The following is a 25,139-nucleotide window of genomic DNA, read 5'->3' as shown; positions in this document are numbered from 1 at the left end:
AAATTACCTCAAATTTTCGATGACCACGCATCTGAAAAGCGTAATTTTTAAATTTCTCTGAATATTTTGCTATAATATTTCATCACAAACCCCAGGGCTAGCAAAGAAAATAATTCCACCAAAAAATTTTCACCAAAGCTACCAGTTTAACAAGGGGAGAAGTCGGCCTGGCTGGTGCATGATCTTGCGGCTAAAAACAGCGCTCAAGCGAGACAGAGGAGATCGGGGACACGACGCTGTCTCTGCTTTTTGCATAGCACGACATGTGTGTCAACAGATGGTGAGCGCACGTCTGCTCCGCCGAAGCAATGCCAACTTTTCCCCTCTGTACTGTCCTAAAGTAAAATCATTCCATCAAGTGCAGAGTGTCAAAAACTTATCTTATTCAATACCTAGCATAGAAATCAATGTCAGAAATGCTTTCTGTTTGCTACTAGCCATACTAACCACATATATAAACAATACACAGTGGTGAACTATTTCTCTGAATACGCGGCATGTGGCCAATGCGAGTTCGTGTACTTCGAGAAATTAGTAAGTTCAAAGCATCAACCATTGCTGTGATTCTCAGAAACTGATAACGCGCCTACAAGTCTTGAAAACCAGCACTCAACACCTCTCCGTGACGCTACTCCCTGTCTTGTGCCTACCGCGAGCCCGCTAGCAACTGCCACACCACCTCGTTTGCTTGCAAACATGAAGGTCTCTAAAGCTGCATGCCCCGAGTTATATCAAAAGCCATAATCTGCAAATATGAATGAAAAAAAATTGTGAAGGGTTTTCTAAAAATTTGAATTTTTATTAATTATTGAGCAGTGCCTGGTTTCTTGCCTTTTTTAAATATTCAAACTGTCATCACGTCACGAACAAATTTTTTTCGGAAAAAATATTTCAGGGCTTTGATTATGCACATTAGGATAAGTTTCCACGAATTTTTTGAAAAAACTGGAGATAGTCGAGCGCAACGTCTGAGACGTTTGGTGTGAAATGACCCCTACATTATCTGTTTTTCAATAAAATAATCGGTTGTCAGTAGTATGTAGTCCCGTCTTTTGCATTTGCGAGCCTCTTTATGTCGCATTAATATTTTACCTAAAAAAATGACTTCCAAACAAGGGGCACACACTGAAAAGGAGTGGGAGGACTAGCGACGAGTAAAGCAGAAGAGTCCACATCATGTCTGCTTTGTTGGATAACTCATTGACCCAACACAAAGGGCAAGCATCGTCTAGTGAATTGAACACCTGTAAATGAGAATTCCACAATACATCATATTCACACTATCAATCAGGTGATAGAGAAATGCGCACAATATAACCAACCTCTACATATAGCCTTCATAGATTACAAGAAAGCATTCGACTCAGTGGAAACTTCAGCAGTCATACAGGCATTGCGTAATCAGGGTGTAGAATAGCCTTGTTAAAATACTGGAAGATATCTATAGCAACTGCACAGCTACTATTGTCCTCCATAGTGTCAGCAATAAAATTCCAATAAGGAAGAGCGTCAGGCAAGGAGACACGATCTCTGCCAATGCTATTCACCGCCTGTTTACAGGAGGTATTCCGAGGCCTAAATTGGGAACAGTTGGGAATAAGAGTAAATGGAGAATACCTAAATAATCTGCGATACGCTGATGATATTGCCTTGCTTAGTCACTCAGGAGGTGACCTGCACATCATGACCAATGAGTTAGAGCAGAACGGTGGGTCTAAAAATGAATATGCAGAAAACCAAAGTAATGTTCAACAGTCTAGCAGGGGAACAGCAGTTCACAATTGGCAGCGATAAAGGAATACGTAGGTGTCACATATTAAGGAGCCTAAATTAAATTTTAAAGGAAAGAGGTGTGAGGAAGACGGCGTGGATTGACTGAAGAATAAAGAAGAGGAAGAAGTAGCATTCCGTGAGGTGGAAAGATATGATTGGTGGAGAAGCATTCGGTGAGGTGGAGAGAGATGATTGGTGGAGAAGAGAAGACGACGACGACAAGGCTTACAAGGCTTACCTGGACTAACACCGAGGCTATAAAAGGGCGAGTGAGAGCGAGGCACGGGGGAACAGCAGAGAAGCGGAGGCTCCGGCGGGTCAGGGACACATTGGCTGGAAGAGAGTGACGCCGGCTACTGCTCCGGTGAGCTCGCGTTCTACGGCATCGCATCGTGGACTTCCTGCCGTGCCTGAGCCCGTTCCGGGGAGTCAACGGAGGACGCTACCACCTGCTACGGCCAGGGGTGTCTCCAGCGCTGTTGCCACCCATCCGGGTGGTGCCCCCAACGCCAACAACACCGGCATCACCTCCACGGGCGCTTGTATGGGGAGCTTGTACTACGCAGCCAGTGACGCCAGCCCAAGCACGTCGAATGCCGCCAGCGATGCCAGCCCAAGCACGACGAACGCCGCCTTGATGCCGCCTACTGGATCCATACAACGCCGCAGCCACACCGAACCAACCGTGAGCACGAACGCCGACCGCTAATAGTAGAACGCTAGTAGCAGACGCTGGTAGCAGTGTGCCCGGGCCGTGTGTATTTATAGTATTTGTTTTGTGTTAGTTTTATTAGTTTTGTGTTCTAGTGTGTGTCACATAGGGTGGATTAAATGTGCGTTTGTGTGGGCACACCTGTCGCCTAGTCCATTCTTTCGGTTCGAGTGTTCTCAGGAGTGATCTGTGACAAAGATAATTGGCGAGCCTGTGCCAGGATTCATTTCCTTTTTTGCTTCTTTGTCTCGGATCTTTCCGATCTCTCGACGGCAGAAAGTATGGATTTGGCAAAAACGTTCGAATTGGCGCTCAAGCTAGGTTTAAGCAAGGAAGAGGCGATGCATCTCTATGACGAGGAGGGAAAGAGGCAGAAAGAGGAGGCAGATAGAGGAAAGGGTGCAAGCACGCGCAGACGCTCGCGAAGCAGATAAAAGAGCTCACAAGGCAGAAGAGCGGGAAGCTAGAAGAGCTCGCGAGGCAAAAGAACAGGATAAAAGAAGGATAGAACGGGAGAAGGAGTTTCTTTTGTGGAAACAGGCGCATGTCGCTGGAGGATATGAGGAGATCACGGACAGTGATCAGCGTTCCTTAGCGGGTAGAGAATCTCCTAGACCGGCCAGAGTTTGTCCATGGAAGCCGATGGCTCCTTTCGATGACAAAAGAGATGATCTGGACGCATATCTGCAACGATTCGAGCGGATAGCTTTGGGGCAAGGCTGGGAGCGCAATGAATGGGCCACGGCATTGAGCATGTGTTTAGTTGGAGAGGCGCTGAATGTGTTTGGAAGGATGCCTGCTGCTGATTCCATGGACTACGAGAAAGTCAAAAAGGCGCTCCTCCAAAGATTCAGGCTTACGGCAGAAGGTTTTCGTGAGAGATTTCGCACCGCGAAACCCGAGGATTCGGAAACCGCTAAGCAGTTTTCCTGCAGACTGACCAACTACTTTGATAGGTGGCTTGATATGTCAAACACAGAAAAGAGTTTTGAAGGGGTGCGTGACAAGCTGGTCACAGAAAAATTTTTAACGTGTTGCAGCTCAGAGCTAGCGCTATTCCTGAAAGAAAGAAAGTTGTGTTCATTGGAAGAGTTCGCCGACACTGCAGACCAATTCCTCGAGGCTCAAGGGCTAAGAAATCTGAGTAAGGCAAAGGAGGAAACCCAAAAGATCCTAGAGACAGATGCGGCAAAACCAAGAGCATATGGCGGTGCATCTAAGGCGCCAGTAAGGTGTTTTCTCTGCGGCAAGGTGGGACACCGTGCAGCTGACTATCGAACTAGCAGCACTGCCCAAAAAACACAGGTTGTGTGTCAAGGTTTTAAGAGGAGGGGTCATACTCTGGATGAGCGCCGACACAGAATGCAGGACCGAGCTGCATGCGTTGTCGACTCTAGGGTAGAACTTGTCACGCCACCCGAAGTTCCACAACTGAAAGGAGAGCAAACGCCGCTGGAAAATGAGGCAGTGAGTGGAACACCCAAGTCGAAAGCAGCAATGCCAATGGTGGTTGGGCAAATAGGGGACCGTCCTATATTGGTGCTTAGAGACAGCGGAGCCAACACAGTCTTGGTTCGGAGAAGCCTGGTGAAGGACGAGGATCTTATAGGGGAAGCGTCGGCCGTCACTCTTGTAGATAGCACAGTAAGGTACCTTCCTGAAGCCAGGACTCTAGTGTCCACGCCATATTATACTGGGCAGGTAGTGGCAAAATGCGTAGACCAACCCATCTACGATCTCATCTTGGGAAACATTACGGGTGCAAGAAGTGTCGAAGAACCCGATCCCGAGTGGAGGATGCTCGACGTTGAAGAACATCCAAAGGAGGAAAGGCCTGCGACAGTTCAGATGGGTGCAGTCAGTTTCTCGTCGGCAGTGGAGACAAGAGCTCAAGCGACAGCCCGAGCAACGCAGCGTTCGCTCTCTACTCCTTTTACGATGTGCATGAGCGTAACACCGGGCGAAATTGCAATTAGGCAAAAAGAAGACCTGAGCTTGAAAGCCTGCTTCGAAAGAGTCGGGGAAAAAGTGAAAAGAAAGAAGAGTCGTACGTCCTTCGAATATCAATTGGTATATGGTCTTCTGCACAGGGAATGCGTATTTAGTTCAGGAAGGCGGGTCCAACAGCTGGTGTTACCGAGAGATATGCGAGAGACCGTGCTATGCTTAGGACATGACGCCATTATGGCCGGACACCAGGGTGTTCTAAAAACGGTGTCTAGGATCACCGAGGAGCTCTTTTGGCCGGGTGTTCAGAGTGACGTTAAGCTCTTTGTTCGCTCATGTGACGTGTGCCAGCGCACAGTTCCGAAGGGAAGAGTTCGTCCTGTACCCCTGGGCAAGATGCCAGCCATCGACCTATCGTTTCAGTGAGTGGCAATTGACATTGTGGGGCCAATCTCTCCAGTATCCGTTAAAGGCAATAGATATGTGCTTACTCTGGTTGACATGGCCACTCGTTATCCTGATGCAATTCCATTGAGAACTATTGACAGTATCCAGGTGGCGGAGGGTCTCGTGGAAATGTTTTCGCGTTATGGGTTCTCGAGGGAAGTTTTGAGTGACCGGGGCTCGAACTTCACATCTGAACTAATGAAGAAGGTTAACCGCCTTTTGTCAGGAAGGCAGGTACTGACGACGCCTTACCATCCCATGTGTAATGGGCTTGTAGAGTGGTTCAGCGGCACCCTCAAAAATATGATCAAGAAAATGAGCCAGGAGTGGCCTACTGGTTGGGATAGATATCTCCCAGCTCTTTTGTTCGCATACCGCTAAGTACCACAAACAAGTCTTGGTTTCTCGCCCTTCGAGATGTTGTGTAGGAGAACCGTTAGAAGTCCACTTGCATTACTCAAGGAGCTGTGGGCTAATGAAGAGATTGAATCAGATCTCAAAACAACATACACGTACGTTCTTGAGTTGCGGGACAGGTTGAAGGAAACATGCAGGCTTGCACATCAAGGCCTGGAAAAGGAGCATGGACGCCATAAGAGATATTATGAAAAGAAAGCCATTCACAGGAATCTGAATGCGGGCGACAGGGTTCTCGTTCTGCTACCCACGGATCATAATAAGTTAGTGATGCAATGGAAGGGCCCGTACCTTGTGACGCGGAGGAAAAAGGACATGGATTATGAGTTATTCATAGATGATACTAAGAACGTTTTTCATGTAAATATGTTGAAGAAATACGAAGAAAGGGGTCCCGTACGGTACGCCCCCAAGGTAGCATGTGCGGTAGTGGCCCAGGAGACAGGTGATGCTGCCGAGGTGCCCACGTTCAGTGGGAAGAAAAACGCAGGAGGGGATGAGGTACTGAAGAAGCCCAATTTGAATGCAGACAGAGGATTACAGCTGTACTCCAAATCAAGGGGGAGACGTTTTCGGATGGGCCAGGCAAAACGGAGGTCATATGTTGCAAATTAGACTTGTATACAGATAGAGCTAACTGAACAGGTCTAGGTATTTCTGGGATGTATCTTGTTGTTATTGTTGTTGTGTTAATGCATCTCTGGGATTTATCTTGTTGTTGTTGTTGCTATCGTTGGTGTTATGTGATTATACAAGGGAGTGTGTTGTGGACACGAACATGTTTATTAAGGACTGTGCGGACATCTGCGGTGTGGTGTGTGCTGGGTCCAGAATCGCCACAGAAGATAGTCGGTTGGCTGGGTGGCTTGGAGATGAGGATGACGTGAGAAGTTTTTCATGGAAAAACTCTTGAGAGAGGGGGCCCTTGTCACATATATTAAGGAGCCTAAATTAAATTTTAAAGGAAAGAGGTGTGAGGAAGACGACGTGGATTAACCGAAGAATAAAGAAGAGGAAGAAGAAGCATTCGATGGTGGAGAAGAGAAGAAAACGATGACAAGGCTTACGTGGACTAACACTGAGGCTATAAAAGGGCGAGTGCGAGCGATGCACGGGGGGAACAGCAGAGAAGCGCAGGGTCCGGCGGGTCAGGGACACATCGGCTGGAAGAGAGCGACGCCGGCTACTGCTCCGGTGAGCTCGCGTTCTACGGCATTGCATCGTGGACTTCCTGCCGTGCCTGAGCCGTTCCGGGGAGTCAACGGAGGACACTACCACCTGCTACGGCCAGGGCTGTCTCCAGCGCTGTTGCCATCCATCCGGGTGGTGCCCCCAACGCCAACAACACCGGCATCACCTCCACGGGCGCTTGGACGGGGAGCTTGTACTACGCAGCCAGCGACGCCAGGCCAAGCGCGTCGAACGCCGTCAGTGACGCCAGCCCAAGCACGTCGAACGCCACCTCGACGTAGCAACTGCACAGCTACTATTGTCCTCCATCGTGTCAGCAATAAAATTCCAATAAGAAAGAGCGTCAGGCAAGGAGACACGATCTTTGCCAATGCTATTCACCGCCTGTTTACAGGAGGTATTCTGAGGCCTAAATTGGGAACAGTTGGGAATAAGAGTAAATGGAGAATACCTGAATAATCTGAGATACGCTGATGACATTGCCTTGTTTAGTCACTCATGAGGTGACCTGCAAATCATGACCAATGAGTTAGAGCCAGAATGGTTGGTCTAAAAATTAATATGTAGAAAACCAAAGTAATGTTCAACAGTCTAGCAGGGGAACAGCAGTTCACAATCGGCAGCGATTAAGAAATACGTAGGGCAGGTAGTGACAGCTGACCCGTGTCATGAGAGGGAATTAACTAGAAGGATAAGAATGGGGTGGAACGCATATGGTAAGTTCTCTCAGATCATGAATGGCAGTTTACCAATATCCGTCAAGGGAAAAGTGTACAATAGCTGTATCTTACCGGTACTCACCTACGGGGCAGAAACGTGGAGGCTGACGAAAAGAGTCCAGCTTAAGTTAGGGACTACGCAGCGAGCCATGGAACGAAAATTGATAGATGTAACGTTAAGAGACCGGAATCGGGCAGAGTAAGTGAGGGAACAAACGCGGGTTAATGGCATCCTAGTTGAAATCAAGAGGAAGAAATGGGCTTGGGCAGGGCATGTAAGATAACCGCTGGTCCTTAAGGGTAACGGAGTGAATTCCAAGAGAAAGTAAGCGTAGCAGGGGGCGGCAGAAGGTTAGGTGGGCGGATGAGATCAAGAAGTTTGCAGGCAAAGGCTGGATGCAGCTGGCAAAGGACAGAGTTAATTGGAGAGACATGGGAGAGGCCTCTGCCCTGCAGTGGGCTTAGTAAGGCTGATGATGATGAAATGAGAAACACACGTCTGACAACTATGTCATTTTGTTTTATTTCTTTTCATGTGTTCTACAAAGCTGCAGCCAGATTAGATTGTTTAAAATTTAATTCAAGTAGGCCTTTAAACTGAAAGTGCATTGCATTGTGTTGGGCAGGGCTTTCCTGTACAATTTGTGCACATTTTACTCGATACAGTCCTTTCAGCGTACATCAAGGTTTTCCTAGTTCAAGCATGATGCTAAGTGTATCGATCCTCTTTGTGCAGGAAATCCAGTTTCTCAAAACCTCAAAGGGAGAAATAGCCCTGAAGGTAGGTGCCATTATTATGTCACATTTGTCAGCTTAACAGTAGAACTGCATATAATCATTGTCAATCATTGTCTGATCTGATGCATAGCCTTCCGAGCCCAGTAGACAGGCACTGGCTAAACTCGAGACTGAGGTAAGCAAGCATGTGCATGCTGTGCACTTAACCTGACAGTCTAAGGTGCTGTCACTAGATAAATTCGTCCACACTCTGAAAAATTCTTTGAGGGATGTGCAAGCTTGGGCGAAAGGGGTGCACCCACGGAGGTGAGTGGGTTGTGCTGTGCAGCCATTAATGTTGCGAGGATGGAAAAGTGCAGGAGGGGGGTGGTTGCAGGAAAAGCCAGACTGTTAGTGTCCTTTTAGAGTTCAGTCCTTGTGCATCCTCCCTGTATTCTGTGTCGTCTTCGGCTTCGGCAATATTGGCGTAGCCAGTTGTCCAAGTAGCAAAGCGAAATGCCACTTGGAAGGTGGCTAGCAGCGTAACATGCCACCTGCCAGCGGTGGTAGGTGAAGGCAGGTGAAGAGGTGCACTCAAATCTCGCATTACCAACTATCGTAGTCATCAGTCAATTTTTTTGCCTCTCCTCCTCTCTTCCACATCTCTGAAAACCCTCACCTGCCCCAGTTGTACCTATGAGTGCCTGTAGCAGCTTTGTCTGGTTGATTAGAGTCAGAATCTATTCATAGAACGAACTCTAGACCTGAACAGAGGTGGAAGACTTGCACTGCCCCAGCCGGTCTCTGACACTAAGAGTCTTTTTGCATGTGGCAGCCCTTGCCTGCTTTGAAGCAGGAAGCAGCCCACATTGCTTTAATAGTGCCTATGCACAAAGCCGCTGATATCGCAACTTCGCTTCTTTCTCTCTGAATTGTAGAACAAGCATCTCAAGGCAGAAGTGTCGAAGCTGCAGGAGAAGGTTTGCAGCCTAACCAACGAGATAGCTGAAACAAGGAACTCTGCAGCACTGAAACTTGAGCGCATTGAGCGTCTTTACCGGGAAGCCAAAGAAGAGAACCAGTTCATGAAAAGAGCCGTCATTGCTGCCAGTGCAGGGGTGACCCCAGGCCGCCAGGTAGGTTCTGCAGCAGTGATTGCGAGAAAGAAAATAGTAGTTCCCTAATTGGATCAGGGCTCCTTAAACTGCATGCAATCATTTTGCCAACTGTAAGTGTGAGAGGTGGGTGCCAGCGTTGACTAATATGAATTTGTTTTACAAGGTTGTGTGGGCTGAAATTTATATAGGCAGCTAGAAGTTGCATAATCCATTTCTGTGGTGGTCGTGAATGGTTGATTACATGTGGTGGCAAAATTACTCACACTGCAATTTACACAAATTGATCTGATACTTTGGCTACAGTTCAAAAGCTGCTTTGCATGAAAGCTTGTTGAAGTAACGAAGAGTTGCACTCAGTTTACGCTGGGGGCCTGTTGCAGCTAAATAAGATCATTTTGTTTTGACCAGGCTTCAACCGCTGTTCAACGGGGAAGCAGACCTGCGCCTGCAGCACCACAAGATGTACCCAAGTGCATGCCGACACAGGAATGCCCTTTCACATCGTCGTTTCTGCACACTCCATACAAGCCTAGCACTTCCGTGGCCCAAGCCCCATCACTGATTGCACCTGCTTTTGCAGAAGCGCCAGCAAGCAGCACCTTTAGAGGCAGAGTGGTGAGGGCTGCAGCATACATTTAGCCGCCCACTCGAACTGCTTCCTCAGGGTGTGTAGCTTTGGTCAAAGTGAAACCCCACAGGCCACTGGTAGAGCATCTCTATAGTTGCACCCTGGTTGCCATAACAAATGCTGAAACAGCATAGCTACCAATACAGCCCCTTTTTGGATTGTTTTCTTAATGGGCAAAAGTTTTATCCCTTGCTACCCTGCTTCCCATTAATAGTGTACATGACACTGCGCACTGTACTTGCTTTAATAATGTTTTTTCAAGGATATAGATCAACAACATGTTTACAGACATAGAGGGTGCTCGCAGGCGCCGGAGTCTAGGTTGCTTCGATAGTTTCCTTTGGTAGGGTGGCGACATCTCCAGTTTTTGGAGCTAAATCTCATTTAGCCACAATAAAATATTTCTCCGGAACTCAGCATTTCCTCGTCTTTGACACATGAGAGCATTTAATACTGCTTCATTACACTGAAAATTTATTTCAGAATAAATTTTAGCATCTTTTTGTTTATTATAGGGTTCGGCGCAACCCCTGTGATTCAAAACGTCACCTTTTAATCAGATAATGAGTGTCTCCACCCTACCAAAGGAAGCTCTATCAAGGTGCTCTACCAAAGTCGGCTGAAGGTATCCTGTGTGCTGTCATCTGCTATTGTGCGCAGTTCGCTTATTATGCTGTTTGAGAGATGCCTTCTATGTAGAGCTGTCTAAACTATCTAGTTTGAACGATTTTATATTTCTGAGTAATTTTATCACACACAGAAAGCACGTCTGAATGCACAAGAAGCTTATGCAATTCGGAGAAACTTGTCAGCAGTGAATAAACGGCCGCCATTATTAGTGCATTGTGAAAATAGAAAATAATTTTGAAAAGCTTTCTTTACATCTGCTATGTTCGCACACTGTGTACCCCCAAGTCAAGGTAACTCCAACTTGCACACACTATGTGTATTGTTGGGTTTTTATTTCGGTTTTGTTATTGAATAGGCAAGCTCATAGGTGCCCTGTGAAATCAAAGAGCCACTTCGAAAATTTTTGTTTACATGCATTCATACAGGCCGTACGCCCACAGTTACCACCACCCAGTTACAGAAGCACTATCGCTGTTTGCACCACAGGCTGCTGTAGGTCTGTAATTTTCTTGAAAATGTGAACAATTGAAGAGGTGCCATGCACCTGCTTCCGCAGAGCACTGTTAAGGAGCCTTCACTAAATTGGCTTCCACTCCTGAGAGAAAGTATCGGGTAACTTCGATCAAGATATGTACTAAGAAGTGTTGCAGATGGGGCCTACTGTATGACTTAGGGCATTGATCAGCAGCAGTGTAATACCTGGCAGCAAAACATTATTTTCTAAGTAAATAGGGTGCTGGCCACTGGTGTGGTGGTGCTGGCAAGTATAGGCAGGTGCATATGAGAGTCCTGGGCCTGGTAATGTGAACTCCTGGGCATCAGTTTGGCATTTGAAAGTTTGAGTGAAGGATTTTGAAAAGAGTAAGAATTTTTTCGCGCTTAGGATAGGAAACCAGGCAAGACTGCAGACATGAATGCATGGCGCTGTCCTCCTGTGTGTTTTGCTTATCTCTGTTTGTCTGCCTGGATCATGGATGATCATAATTAAATGCATGCCAGCATATATTTAGGCAGAAACATGTCAATCATGCTATTGAAGTCTGCACTGTGTAGGTCCGTTGCATTAGTTTAGGCTGGGTATTGATATACAATAAATGTAGAAGTGGAAGTACACTGAATGATGTTGCAGACAAGCCAAGCAATTCATGGCCTTAAACAGCACTGGCAATGCTACCGATACAAAGGAAGTCATACATATGGCTGGCAGTTCATGTTGTTTTCCAGCATACAGGCAACAGGCATTTCATAGGCTGAATGAAACATTGCGGTTTGCACTCTGTACTATTTCAGAAAATCTCAGCAAAGTAGGGAATCGCATTTATATGTCAGGCAGTACTCATTTTCTTCGGAAGGCTTTTCAGTGATGTGCCTTGCCTAACGTACCTTGCACATTTGTGAAGTCAACTGAAAAGCATTCTGTGGGGTACATTCAGTATTAAAACATCAATTTATGTCATGTGCCACCCAACATGTTAGCCAATTGGTTTGCATGAAAACTCATACATAGCACTAGATGCCACACTCTTAAACTAGCATTTCGAGCTGCCACTGAGTTCAGTTTTTGCTAGAGCCGCTGCGGTGGCTGAGTTTTTATGGCGCTCGGCTGCTGGCCCGAAAGACGCAGGTTCGATTCCAGCCGCGGCAGTTGAATTTTGATGGAGGTGAAATTCTAGAGGCCCGTGTACTGTGCGATGTCAATGCACGTTAAAGAACCCCAGGTGGTCGAAATTTCTCGAGCCCTTCACTACGGCATCCCTCATAGCCCGAGTCGCTTTGAGACGTTAAACCCCCATAAATGAAACCAAACCAGTTTTAGCCAGGTTTTAGCATTGTCACAAGCTGAGGAGGATTCTGTGCTTGATGCAATGCCCATGACTTTGTCACTGCAGGTTGTGCATGAGCCTGCACTGAGACAGGAAGGACCAGTGGTCACACCAGAGTCATCTCCATGCACTTCACCCGGACTTGAGGTTGCGGAGATGCCTGCTGATTCATCACAGGAAAGCTCATCAAGTGAAGTGTCGGTGAGGGCTTGAAGGTTGCGCGCAAGGTTGTTTGAGAGGAGCATTTTGGATTGTTTCTGAGAAAGTATGCATTATGATAATTGGAGTGATGCTGTGGCAGCTGTGGAGGTTTATCCCAGAGTGACATTTTACTTCAAGATATGAACCTTAAACTGTAATGCAGATTTCGTCTCGTTTATCCAACCCGTGTACAGCATAAGTTGTTTCGACTTGTGAGCTCTTTAAGTAAAAGAGCATTGTTTTCTGATAGATGTCGAAGTTTGGTTGTTTTCTGTGAGCATTGCGTGTTTTTCTAGAGAAAGCATCCTGATGGTGAGATGATATGATTGAGTACATTTGTTCATGAATGCTTCCACTTACCCTTTATATTAATTTTTTTCTCAGCTCTCTGAGTTGGCTAGCATCTGCGAAGCAATTCCAGTCAAGCCAAAGCCTCCGACTGGTAATGCTGGAGGGAAATCCTGCTCAACCAAATCCCATGCAGTCGCTGCAACAATGGCATCAAAGCATCTGCAGGAGGCAGTGAGTGCCTTACTTTTGTGTGGGGTTCATTCATTGTTACAAAGTCCTTATTCACACATGAGAAGACAGACATTCCGCAGTCTAACAAGGGCTATCATCAGGCTTTCTTTGCTGCTGTGTTTCTTATCAAGTTTCGTTGAGCTGTACTTGTGCCTATAATTGTTATCTCAGTCCCTTGTTTCTGCTTGTCTATCGTAGAAGCTGAAAAATGCTAATACTTATTATTTTCCTCATGGGAGCTGTAACCGCCGCAGTGGCTGACTGGTTTATAGTGCCTGGCTACTGATGCAGAAGATGTGGGCTGGGATCCATAAACCAATTATGGGAGCTGTGGCTTGCATGCATTAGTGCACATAGAATCAAATAAAGGGTTTCCTTTTATTGTGTGCCAACCACAGCCACATAGTAGTTGTGCATTTGACTACTGACTGCTAGGCCATATGGGCTCAACCTTGTTGTGCTCAATCACTTAGTATCTTGGTTGAGGGATGGCTTTGTTTTTTTCAGACGATTGCATGACTTCTCTGCAAATGCCTTAAAGCATGAACAAGACTCCTCGTTGCCCTTTTTAGCCTTGAAACCAGCAGCAGCGATATGTGTGTCACTGTGCGGTTTCATGCCTCCCTGGTCGAACAAAAGTTTCAGTGGAGTGAAAGGAGTTCAGTGAGAAATATTACGCATGTTTTGCATGAGCATTGTGCAGTATGTTGAGCACTTCATTAAAAAATAAGAATACAAACTCAATTTTGTACGTGGAAGTGGCTGGCCAGGGACAGGGTAGCTGTGCTTAATACAAAGTTATCCTGTCAATTATTGTTACTACAATTGTTTGCATGCCATGCCACAGGAATGTCTGGCAAGGTGCTAAACTCAAAGCAATCTGTGAGCACGATTTCTGGGTCCTCATCATGTTGCCACATTACTGCCTATTCGTTTCTCTTGCACCCTCACTTTTAAGCGGTAACCGCATGAGGCGATATTCCTTCGCGATACGTCGCGCGATGACGCCGCCGTCGCCTATCGCTGCCGCTGGCGCAAACCGCACGAAGCGATGGGACTCGGCGTCGGAGCGGCGCGTTTTCAGTGTTGCTCGATTGCGGCTGCTTCAGCGTACAGTCATTTTGCGTTAATTAACGCGCAGAACAATGCTCTTAAGGCTTCATACAAGATAAAACACAATAAAAACATTGAAAAATATATTTAGGTAATAATTTTATTTTTAGTCTACACAAAGTCACGTGACGCAGAAACGTGCGCCCGAGGGATGCTGCGATGAGGCGCCAGGCGACATTCCTGCGCTCTTGCGACTTATAGTGCGTGTAGGACATACCCACAACACCCTTTACTTTTGAACTTCATTAATGAGCATTTCATTAAATTCTTGCATAGCTGCCATGGTGAGGGATGCGTCGGCTGTTGCTCCGCGCGGAAAGCCCGCTGAAAAAAAAAAAATCGTCTTTCACGCGCAAGACGGATCAGAAGTTACTCACCCGCAAGGCCTACCGTCATTGGCTAGTCTCGCACGGCATTTCCGGGCAATGAGCGAAATTTTTTGCAAACGCAGAACCTGGGCGACGCGATGAGCGACAGTGCTTCGGCGGCCCTCAGCCCATCTCGCGATGCCATCGCGCGGCGTGTCGCCACGAATTTTCGCCTCATGCGGTTACTGCTTTAGAGTAACTGGGAGAGTGTGCTTCCAGTTGAAACTTATTTCTTTTCGTGACATAAAGGCATATTTTGTGCATATATCACTGATCTGACAGTAAGCTTTCTTGCAGAAAACACCAGTAAAGGCTTCACCACGCAAGCGAAAGCGTCCTTGCACTGTAAGTGGCTTTTTTTTTGCAGTTGAAAACTATTGTATTTTCTTATTTCTTAGTCTGTGAAGTGACGTGAAGCATACCAGTGCTACCCAGCATGAAGCGTCGGAAAGGGGCACGCATCTCCATGTGTCTCACATTAGCTTGCCTTGCTGCTCGTATGGTCCATTAGATTATAAATGCCATGCGGAGGAGAATGGCTGCAGCAGCTGCAGTCAGCTCAGACTCATCCCAGGAAAGTCATGGGAGCTGTGTGTCTTTCAGCTGTGTATGCCGCCATACTGGTTTTGGCTCATGTGCATTGCGGATAACACGGGCGCAGACACCCTACAGATGCAGTATGGGGATCTGCCGCCGTGGGAATGCTGCCTTAGACCAAGTGGCACCACGTGCTCGTTGTGCGCCTCGCTTAAAGGGGCTGCGAAACACTGCTTGAACGGATGCTGGTTACACTTTAAATGGATTCTTTATGTCACACAGATGCTGACTCAAAAGGAATTACGAGAATCGATGCATAGGAACGGGAGTTATTCAATGAAGAAATTTCAAAATACAAGCAAACGAAATGCTGCCCTCAACTCGATTTTCGCGCAGCTTCCCATTCCCATTTCACTCTCCCAATGACGACACTCAGGGCGACCAATCAGAACAGCCTATCTTAGCACATGGCGGAAGTTTGCACTCCATGGTTGCCTGTTCTCTGTAACTCGTTCATGCCAAGGCTGGCAGCGCCGTTTGCATGGTTACGACAACCATGTGAACGCCCAGCTGACCCAGCGATGCTTCACTGTCATGTCGGCGGCGCAGAAGGGAACACTGAGCAGTGACGTTCCCTTACTTATGGATGTGAACTCGAGTGCGAGATACTGCGACGGTGTGGCAGCCTGCGCAAGATATCAGACACATTTACCATAGTGCGTACCGCTACTGCTTACCGCCAACCATCGCCCGTCGCTCCTAGCGCACTGGTTGGCTACGGCTACGGCGAGCAAGGAGCGCGTGCTGTTGACGGGAACATGGCGCCATCTGGTGCCACCGCCCGGTGATCCTCCACAAGCTGATGATGCGCACTGCCTGCTAAATGTGAAACGAATGCATCCTTCCTTGGGACCGAAATGAACGCTTATAGAGTGCAATGGCTCGATCGGATCGATTCCGCAAAGCCGCTCTCAGATACATAGAGAGTAGCCATAAGTATTTAGTGCTAGGTCGTAGGATGTTTACAGAGAGGCGCAAAGTCCTTTGATACAAAATGTAGCCAGTGCCTCTGGTGGCGTGTTTTTGTTTTACTTGGTTTTGAGTGCTTTTATCTAGGGCAAACAAGTTAGTTTTGTTATTGTAATATAAAACACAAAAACTTGACAAAACGTATCTCTAATTATTAATGCAATTTGCAGTATATTTACTCTTTGTCCAATCATCAAGCTCGCACAAAGCGATGTTATATCCGCTGCTAAAAACCGCCACTGTATGGTGACACTGTCAGCAGCACGAATTTGTTTTTGCAAGCTAATTAAAATATTAAAAACCACAGCATACGTGGTGCGACCGATGCTAATAGCATCAATATAACTAATTCTATGCAACCAACAGGCAAAACAATGCTCTGAAAATGTGTTTCGGGGCCCCTTTAACAAAACCAGGAGTCTTTGGGCGTCACAGCGGTGCTGTCAAGCGGCGAATGACTCCTGTGCCTTTGCCGCTGTTTGTGGGAGGGGGCACGCGGGTAGGGGGTAGCTTGGAGCTTCACTGAGAGCTCTCCACGCAGACTAGAGGCCCGCAGTGACCTCAAGCTAAGGGGGAAAAAAAATGTACACGTTGATGAAGCGCAATTTTACATGCACCAAACGTCTTGAGACTTCAAACTCGACCGGAAACGGATACGGGAATGGGACAAGAATGCTGGGAAGTTGCTACAGCAAACCTACGGGAAAGCAAAACTTCAAAGAAAGTTGAGTAACGGCGCGCGGGTGTTTAGTGAATACGTGGACGATGCGCTCTTAGAGTTCTTCGAGCGGGAAAGAGTGGCAGGATGTTTTAAATCCATGTGCAGTGCACCTTTTTTTTTTCTGTCAGGAAAGTGTCGCCACGATCTTGAATTTCAGCCCTGTTACGGGATAGCGCCACCCCCTACTTCGCCAGTAATTTCGACTTGCGGGGATGGGGGCGCTTGCTCGGAATTTTACAGTATGTAGAATAAATTCTATTGAGCATTCATGCCGCATACAAGTTGTCAAAATCTTGCAATGCAATGACATGTGGCCCGCATGACATCAGTTATGAGGAGACTGTAATTGGCTTGCCAAAAACCCCAAGGATATTTGTAAATGATGGAGGCGGGGGCATGACCAGCTGAAGAAGATCCAGTCTATAGTGCTGTGGCAGGGGAGTGAGCAGCCAAAAATAAAAGTAAACTGAGCCAAGACGGTGGAGTACCGGCCTATAATTTTTGTTGTGGCTCACTCTGGTGTACGAGTGGAAAAGAAAAGGAAGGGGTTCATTTTTAATTGCTGATATCTGTGGTGCTACATAAGCTAGATCTAAAATTTTTTCAGAAGGATGATGGGCAATTCAGTATCTATCAGTACTGATGGATGTTGAATTGCCCATCTCCTGCAGGAATCCTAAGCCGTCAAACTGGTTTAAAGAACTAGTTGCGACTTAATTCCAACAAAACCAATTGATATCTGGCTCGTTTTTGACTTGTTCCATTTGGAATCTACTGGGAATTTGTTCCTTAAACCAGGATTGATACAGATTGATGAAGAGTGGTGCATAGTCAGCGCTCTTTACTCTTGTGTCCTATGCTGTCCCTTCTTTCTACCTGCGCTTCCACTGAAGTCCTTAAACCAGTTTGACCAGCTAAGATTTTCACCTGGCTTTCACTTTTCTTAGCCTTGGTGCAAACTATTTCAGGTACCCTTTAAGTGTTGGATTTAAATGTATGCATTATACTTTCATATTGCTGTAAGGCATCTGCAGTTCCAGCTTCGTCCAAAAAATCAAAGCTGGAGAAAAAAGAGGACTCAAGTTGAACTGGAATGCCGGCAGGTGCATCGTCCCCAAAGAAGCACAGATCGGTCAACTCAAGCTTGAGTGTCTATGACTCCTTGTAGTCCCGATTTATCTTTTCATGGTTTTCAAGTTGTGCCTCAATAAAGAATTCTGAGTGCACCAAATGTCCGTGAGAGCATCGCTTATTTGAATCCTTTTTTATGTCGACAAAATGCATTAGGATGTGCGTCATTCTTTTCCTTGAAAAAAAAAATTTCTATGAATACATTATGCAAAGTATGCTGCCATGAGGGCTGCTTGTAATTTTATTCATTTCGCACTCAAGATCATGTTTCAGCATCTTGTGCATGAACGTCCAAGTTAAAGTGATATCGAGCCATTTGTACATTTTCCAATTTCCTTTAGTTACGGTGTCATGAGATGCTCAAAAATGCTTGACATGCTTCTTCTCTTTAGAGAATTGTGTGTGAGTAGTTTGGGAAGGGGAGGTAGGCAAAGGCAAGTGTGTGAATGCGTGTTCGTGCACGTGTTTCGTGCTTTATGGCCCTTCTGTTTCTTTTAGTTTGGTGCGTCGTCAAGAACAGGTGTTTCCTAGCATGCATGCGAGCCCTCAACGAGGGTCTTCGAGACCACCTGTACATTTTGAACGTCAATTTAGGTCTTCTGCGTTTCTTTTTGTGGGAGACAAGGGGGAGACAACTGGAATTAAAAGTAACTAGTAACGGCAGCGCAGTGTGAAATGTAGTTATGTGGGTCATCTCCAAAGCTTTTGTTTTTTAGGTCCGCTTTTTTCCTCTTCCGTGCAGCTTAAAAGGCAGAATTTGTAGACTCCAATACAGGAGGATTGTGTAGGACCCAAGAGGCCGCCGCTGCGAAAACAGTGCAGAAACGCACGCGTGCCGCAACTTGCCCCCTCCTCGTTGCTCCCTCCCTTCTGCCAACAAATGCGAATAACCCATCGCGGCCATTCAGGATGAGGTTCTGCGCATTCAGGGCTATCACAGGGCCACAAAACCTTGGCAAATTCCAGCAAAGCATGTTGCGCATAGCTTAATCAGTTTAGTGTATGGGGGTGTGTGTAGTTAGGCTGAGTTCTGCTTGTGCTGAAAGCAGTTAATATTTTTAAGCTTTATGCTTATATCTTGTGTCATTCGATGCAAGTTTTAGGTATGTTCACACCTGCTTCCAGATCAGATCAGCTTAACCTCGATCAGACCTTAACCCGAGTAATATCGTCGCCAGACATGCCAATGACCCAGCAAAGCAAAACAGTGAGCCATTAAGACTAAACACATGCTTTCGCACGTCTACTCGGTTTAACTGCGTTAAAACCCTACCACTTTTTTACATTTCCCTTCACTATGGCGTACCTCATAACCTGAGCTGCTATGGGACGTTAAACCCCCATACACTAAACTGACTAAGCTAAGCGCAACATGCTTTTCTGGGACTTGCCAAGGTTTTGTGGCCCTGTGATAGCTCTGAATGCGCGGACCCTCATCCTGAACGGTCGCGATGGGTTATTCGCATTTGTTGGCAGAAGGGAGGGAGCAACGAGGAGGGGGCAAGTTGCGGCACGCGTGCGTTTCTGCACTGTTTTCGCAGCGGCGGCCTCTTGGGTCCTACACAATCTTCCTGTATTGGAGTCTACAAATTCTGCCTTTTAAGCTGCACGGAAGAGGAAAAAAGTGGATCTCAAAAAACAAAAGCTTTGTAGATGACCCACGTAACTACATTTCACACTGCGCTGCCGTTACTAGTTACTTTTAATTCCAGTTGTCTCCCCCTTGTCTCCCACAAAAAAAAAAAAAAATGCAGAGCACCTAAAGTGACATTGCAAATAAACAAAATGTACAGGTGGTCTCGAAGACCCTCGTTGAGGGCTCGCATGCATGCCAGGAAACACCTGTTCTTGACGACGCACCAAACTAAAAGAAACAGAAGGGCCATAAAGCACGAAACACGTGCACGAAAACGCATTCACACACTTGCCTTTGCCTACCTCCCCTTCCCAAACTACTCGCACACAATTCTCTAAAGAGAAGAAACATGCCGAGGATTTTTGAGCATCTCATTTTTCAGAATTGTAAATTTGTTGAGAGTTCAGTGATGCTTTCTTTGCGAAGTGAAAATTGACGATGAAGTGTCATTTTGTGTTTAATGTCACATTCAGAAAGAGGCTTCACCATGTGCCAGAGTTAGAAGCCATCGCATGTAACTCTACAGGCAACTTTAGGCCAATATAACATTGCTAAGCTCCTGCACATTTGTGCTAATTATTCTCGTTAAATCAGGATTTCGGCTAAAATCATTGTTTGGGGTAGAAGTTTTATGCGAAATATGAGCTTTATAAAATTTTTATGGTGAGTTTTTGCAGTGAAGATGCACTGATTAAAATTTATAGCCATGGAGTAACCGCAATTAATGTATGCCACTTTTATTCTGTAACGGTAACACATTACCTTTTTTTTGTAGCTAACGTAGGGCGGTAACGCATTCCTTTTTTATCGTAACGAGTAACATATTTAGTTACTTTTTCTTTCGGTAACGCCTACAACACTGATCCCTCAAGACAAAAGTATGCAACAGCTTTATCTTGCCGGTTCACCCACCGGGCATAAACGTGGAGGCTAACGAAAGGGGTAGCTTAAGTGAAAGACAACGCATCGAGCTATGGAAGGAAAAATAATAGGTGTAAGTTTAAGAGACCGGAACCGGGCAGAGTGGGTGAGGGAACAAACGCGGGTTAATGACATCCTAGTCGAAATCAAGAGGAAGAAATGGGCTTGGGCAGGGCATGTGATGTGAAGGCAAGATAACTGCTCTGGCCCTTAAGAGGAATGGAGTGGATTCTAAGAGAAGGCAAGCGTAGCAGGGGTGGCATAAAGTTAGGTGGGCGGATTAGATTAAGCAGTTTTCGGGCATACGGTGGGTGCAGCAGCTGGCAAAGGAAAGGTAATTAGAGAGACGTGGGAGAGCCCTTTGCCCTGCAGTAGGCGTAGTCAGGCTGATGATGATGAAACTCATCGCCAGCTGCATCGCATCCATGCGTCAGAATATATACACGAGACATCGCGGCTGGCGTACCCGTGACTGCTGGAGGAACTTATCAAGTAACGTGGCTGTGCCGCGGCGATACTGTTAAGTGCTGTAAGTGAAGTGTTCACACTTGAATTAAATTTGCTGACGCCAACACAGCTTGAACGGAATGGAGATCCGCGCAGAGCGCAAGCGTGCGCAAAGCTTAACTGCCATCCTGGGCACGCTCTAGTGTCATGATCGACGCGGGAAGGAAACGAATTTCAGTTGGGGTTTGAAGCACTTCAAGGCATACTTAAACACCGGTTTATTCCTGACCAAACCAATGCGTGGCTGGTTGCTCGCTGGCGTTCTCCTTGTCGCAGCAACAGGGAACGTAGCGACGGAGCAGAGCAGGCGCTATGCTCGGACGTACTACAACAAAAACGGGCGCTAACACCTGAGCGCGGCGAAAAACACTGAGGCGTGAATGGGATATGAAACTGCACAGATAAAAGGGTTCTCGAAGCGGTGCAAGAAACCAGCCTGCTCGCGTGCAGCCACTGCTGCCGCTGCTGTTGCTGGGAGGAAGAAAGTAAAGGAAAGTGCACGGGCCTGCCTCTTTAATCTGCCTTCGGGTAAGGTGTCGCTACATCCCACCGGCTCGTGCTGGCCGCCGATAGCGTGACCGCGCCCCAGCAATGCTCCCGCCGGAATCCCGCGCGCGCTGCTTTCGCCGCCCTCGTCAAATCATATCGCCCAGCGGCCACATGCCACATCTCGCAAGCAGCAGTTGGATCATGCACAGTTGCGTTGCGCCAGTACGCGCATATATGCGCCTAGAAGCCGAGCACCATAACCAGCTGTGTCACCACGGCTGCTCTGAACATACACTACAGATTTACGTATACAGCTTTAGGGAGGAAGCGATGCAACGATAATCAGGAATTTATAAGGGGAATCGTATGACTGAAACCAGACAGATGAGGTAGGGAACCAAACGTACTCTTGTAAAGAAGGTCATTGCCTTGAGCGTGCCGTCGCGAATGCGGACATGTTTTACTTCAGAAGCCTCGATCATTAGCGAAGCCTCGGCACTTCCACTGAACCACCAGATGATGCGCTATCCATGGTGTGGTCGAAGAGCAGCAAAGAGGGTGGCCACCTCCTCCATGAGCAATAATATATTTTGTCCATTGTCATGGTGGTCGCAGTTAATGAGAGGTATAGGTACCGGCATGTGACCCAGTGATTATTGGAGATATGGTTCGTGTGATGATGTAGCTCCTCTGTTTGAATTCTTCGAGAGGAGTGCGAACGACGCTGTTCCATGGTGCTGAGTTCTAGACGGCGATGAGTCTTTTCGATGGCATTGTCTAGAGCAGTGTTGTCACTAGTGTGATATGCATGCGATGGATGCAGTGCATATGTTGCTGTGGTTTTGGTCCACGGAGGTTAGCCTATTGTATGCATGAAGGCAGCCCTGACAACAACAGACGTACTGAGAACGTCCTGAAATGGTCAGAATGTCCTCCTTCAGAAAATGACATTCTGGGTGCTTTTTGAGTGCATCATGCATGCATGGCTAAATGTCCTCACTTTCTACTTTGCTGGATGACTTCAGGATGAAAATTTCTCAAATGTCCTACAGTCGCTCTGTCGCAGGACAGCATGGTGGAACTGAACTGAGAGCATCAACGTACTTAATCTGTCGAACTAGCCGCCGCGGTGGTTGAGTGGTTACGGCGCTCGGCTACCGGCCCTAAAGACGCGGGCTCGATCCCGGCCGCGGCGGTCGAATTTTGATGCAAATGAAATTCTAGAGGCCCGTGTACTGTGCGATGTCAGTGCACGTTAAATAACCGCAGGTGGTCGAAATTTCCGTAGCCCTTCACTATACGGCGTCTCTCATAGCCTGATCCGCTTTGGGACGTTAAACCCCATAAACCAAACCAATCATCTGTCGCACTCGGCTCTCATTACCGAAAACCTCTGTGACTCAAAAAGATAGTTTAATTTGCTTTTAAACCTGGCCTTATGTACCACATGTTTGGGATGGTGTTGGACTGTGTAGATAAAATTTTGCGCCACTCGTCTTTGCCATTTAGGCAGCAGAATTCAACTCCAGATAGAGCTATAGTTTTCTGCAGTCCTGGGCATGGTAAGCCAGTGTTGTGCCTCTTTTCGCTTGTTCAGGTCGGATTCTCTTACATTAGCCATGCATACAGCACTGCTATGAAAAAAAAGGCTCGAAACATTCTGTAGTAACATCGAAAATGTTCCCATATATGATCCTCAAGACATCCGAGTATGCGCGACGGGCGGACAAATGGATCCCAGTTCGACTGCTTGAGGACCAGTTCGGGACAACCTGAGTACGTCTGAACATCCTGATGTGGGCATCCTGAGGTCATACTTAGGACGTCTCTGCGTTGTCTGGGAGCTGAGTGAAGACACGGTGAGCAGGGTGGTCAGCTAAACTAATAGTGGTAGCAGATTATTCAAAAGTAAAAAAAAAATTGGAGGACGCCTAAAGGGGTTGGGGCATCAAATTTTGAGGCTATAGCTTAAGCTTGTTATGGGCTTCCTCTGTATGTAAGGTCACCCACGGCAATGTATTGGATGCAACAAGCGCTTAAAATATATTTGAATTGAGCTCCAAAGAGTCCTTAAGTGCTCCTTCTGACGATCGATGCCCATCGCTAGCGCTATGGGTGGTGACGTAGAGCCCTGGACGATATCAGTGAATAGCAGTGACATCACAACACAGTAACGTGACGTCCTATGAGCGGCGACATCGGCGAGGCGCTGCTCCGCGGCGACTAAGCGATCGGTGTGTTGATCGGCATATACGTCTGCCGTCGCTGACGCACCAGCCGGCATCTCATATCGGCGGCCAAGCGAAACCTTCCCGTCGATGAGAGGATGACTCTCTGGTTTGGACCTTCGAGATCTGCAATACGAATAAGCGAAACGAGCGACTACGTTTCATATGTTCACCCTTCGGCTCACCTGCAGGGCTATGAAGCATTCCCCAGGCTGGCACTCGCATTAGTCGGCGATCCTTGCAAAGTTATCGCACTGCGCAAACAAGTAAACCCGAAACCGGTGCAAAAGAGATGAGCTTGATTAACCTAAGTGGAACGCAGCTTGCAATTCTTGTCGAACTAACGCGCAATTAGGGCATGTATACAGATGCAGATATGTGAACAAAAGTAGCGCCGAGGTGCAGTCGTCATGGGCGCATTCCAGGAGGAGTTACGTCTCCTTGCGGTTAATTCTGAACCCTGTACAATTGTCTGGAAGCATTCATTTAGCGAATACATGCACTGTATGCTAAACTAGCAGCAGAAATCGTAATCAGCAGCCACGGGACCCTGAACATGTCTCGCAGCGCGGCTGCGCGAAGTGAATACAGGGACGGGTATTGGTCGGTAGGAAAAGTGATGCATCGTGTCGCTGTAATGTGTCAGCTACGGGCCACCGACAGAGACGTCCGTCGAGCGTCGGCGTGGCAAAGCGAAATACAACACAAAAACCGCGTTGGCATACGCGGTATGGCGACTGAGATGGGCCAAGCGAGCCGCTTGGTTTCAGGACTCGGCTCCTCGCTCGCTTGGCTTTTCTCAGCACATCGCAGTTCCGATCGACCAAGTCTGTCGGCCTATGATTTCGAAAGGCGCTGCAATGCACAGCATGTGTACGAGAGCAGACGACACATGCGTCACAACTTTTGGGGCCCATGTGACCAGGGTTGCTGCTCTTCCCTGATCGTGACGTCGCAGCGCACCCGGCGCTCAGAAACCGAAATCGCTCAGTATAAATAATGCGATAATAAATTATTTACTGCACTTATATGAACTGCGCAGCGTGTATCACGCGTCCTGGGGTAATACGAAACGTTTGAAACAAAGAACACGCCAACCAAAAATTTGGTGCCTCCACCCCTTTAAGCTTCGTCTTTAAGATTGAGACGCGACAGCGTGTTGGAGCGTTGCCAAGGAGTGCACGGAACGCCATCGTCCGTTCGGCGCGACGCGTGGCCCGTTGGACAATTTAAGGAAAGGACACACGAACCGGGCCGTAAGGGAAGGAAAATGAAATGAAAATTGGTTTTAAGGAAAGTAAATGACGCCTGTCTCACAATTCTCGCAGGACACCCGTACTGCGCCGTAAGGGAAGAAACATTGCGAGGAGGAGGCGCAGGAGTGCGAGGAGGAGGATTTTTCGTGGACGGCCAACGCCGCCTACGCCGACACCGACTTTTCTGTGACACGAGCTCCTTAACGCTGTCGCGTTAGCAATATAAAAATCAAAAGGAAGGAAAAAAATTTTGCTAGCCTAGTTGGCATCCGCCATCATTACGGAGGCACCTGAGCTGAGGCAGCGGAAATAAAGGATAGCAGGCAGAATTGAGAAATGAAATAAGAGACGTGAGGGG

At 47.2% G+C, this 25,139-nt stretch overlaps 1 protein-coding gene across 1 annotated transcript in view; it reads left to right on the top strand.

The window, feature by feature from the left end:
• The window catches only part of LOC144113243 (uncharacterized), a 38,526-nt gene extending 20,685 nt beyond the window's left edge, over positions 1–17,841 (top strand). The window contains exons 13-20 of the mRNA XM_077646216.1: positions 7,943–7,987; positions 8,075–8,119; positions 8,862–9,059; positions 9,450–9,656; positions 12,189–12,323; positions 12,708–12,845; positions 14,624–14,671; positions 17,638–17,841. Coding sequence (XP_077502342.1) covers positions 7,943–7,987; positions 8,075–8,119; positions 8,862–9,059; positions 9,450–9,656; positions 12,189–12,323; positions 12,708–12,845; positions 14,624–14,671; positions 17,638–17,700 — 879 coding nt within the window. The 3' untranslated portion in view covers positions 17,701–17,841. The remainder of the gene's footprint in view (positions 1–7,942; positions 7,988–8,074; positions 8,120–8,861; positions 9,060–9,449; positions 9,657–12,188; positions 12,324–12,707; positions 12,846–14,623; positions 14,672–17,637) is intronic.
• The last annotated feature ends 7,298 nt before the right edge of the window (positions 17,842–25,139 follow it).

This window comes from Amblyomma americanum, chromosome 1, assembly GCF_052857255.1.
Source record: "Amblyomma americanum isolate KBUSLIRL-KWMA chromosome 1, ASM5285725v1, whole genome shotgun sequence".
NCBI lineage: Eukaryota > Metazoa > Arthropoda > Arachnida > Ixodida > Ixodidae > Amblyomma > Amblyomma americanum.
This window is presented reverse-complemented; position numbering and strand designations above follow the sequence as displayed.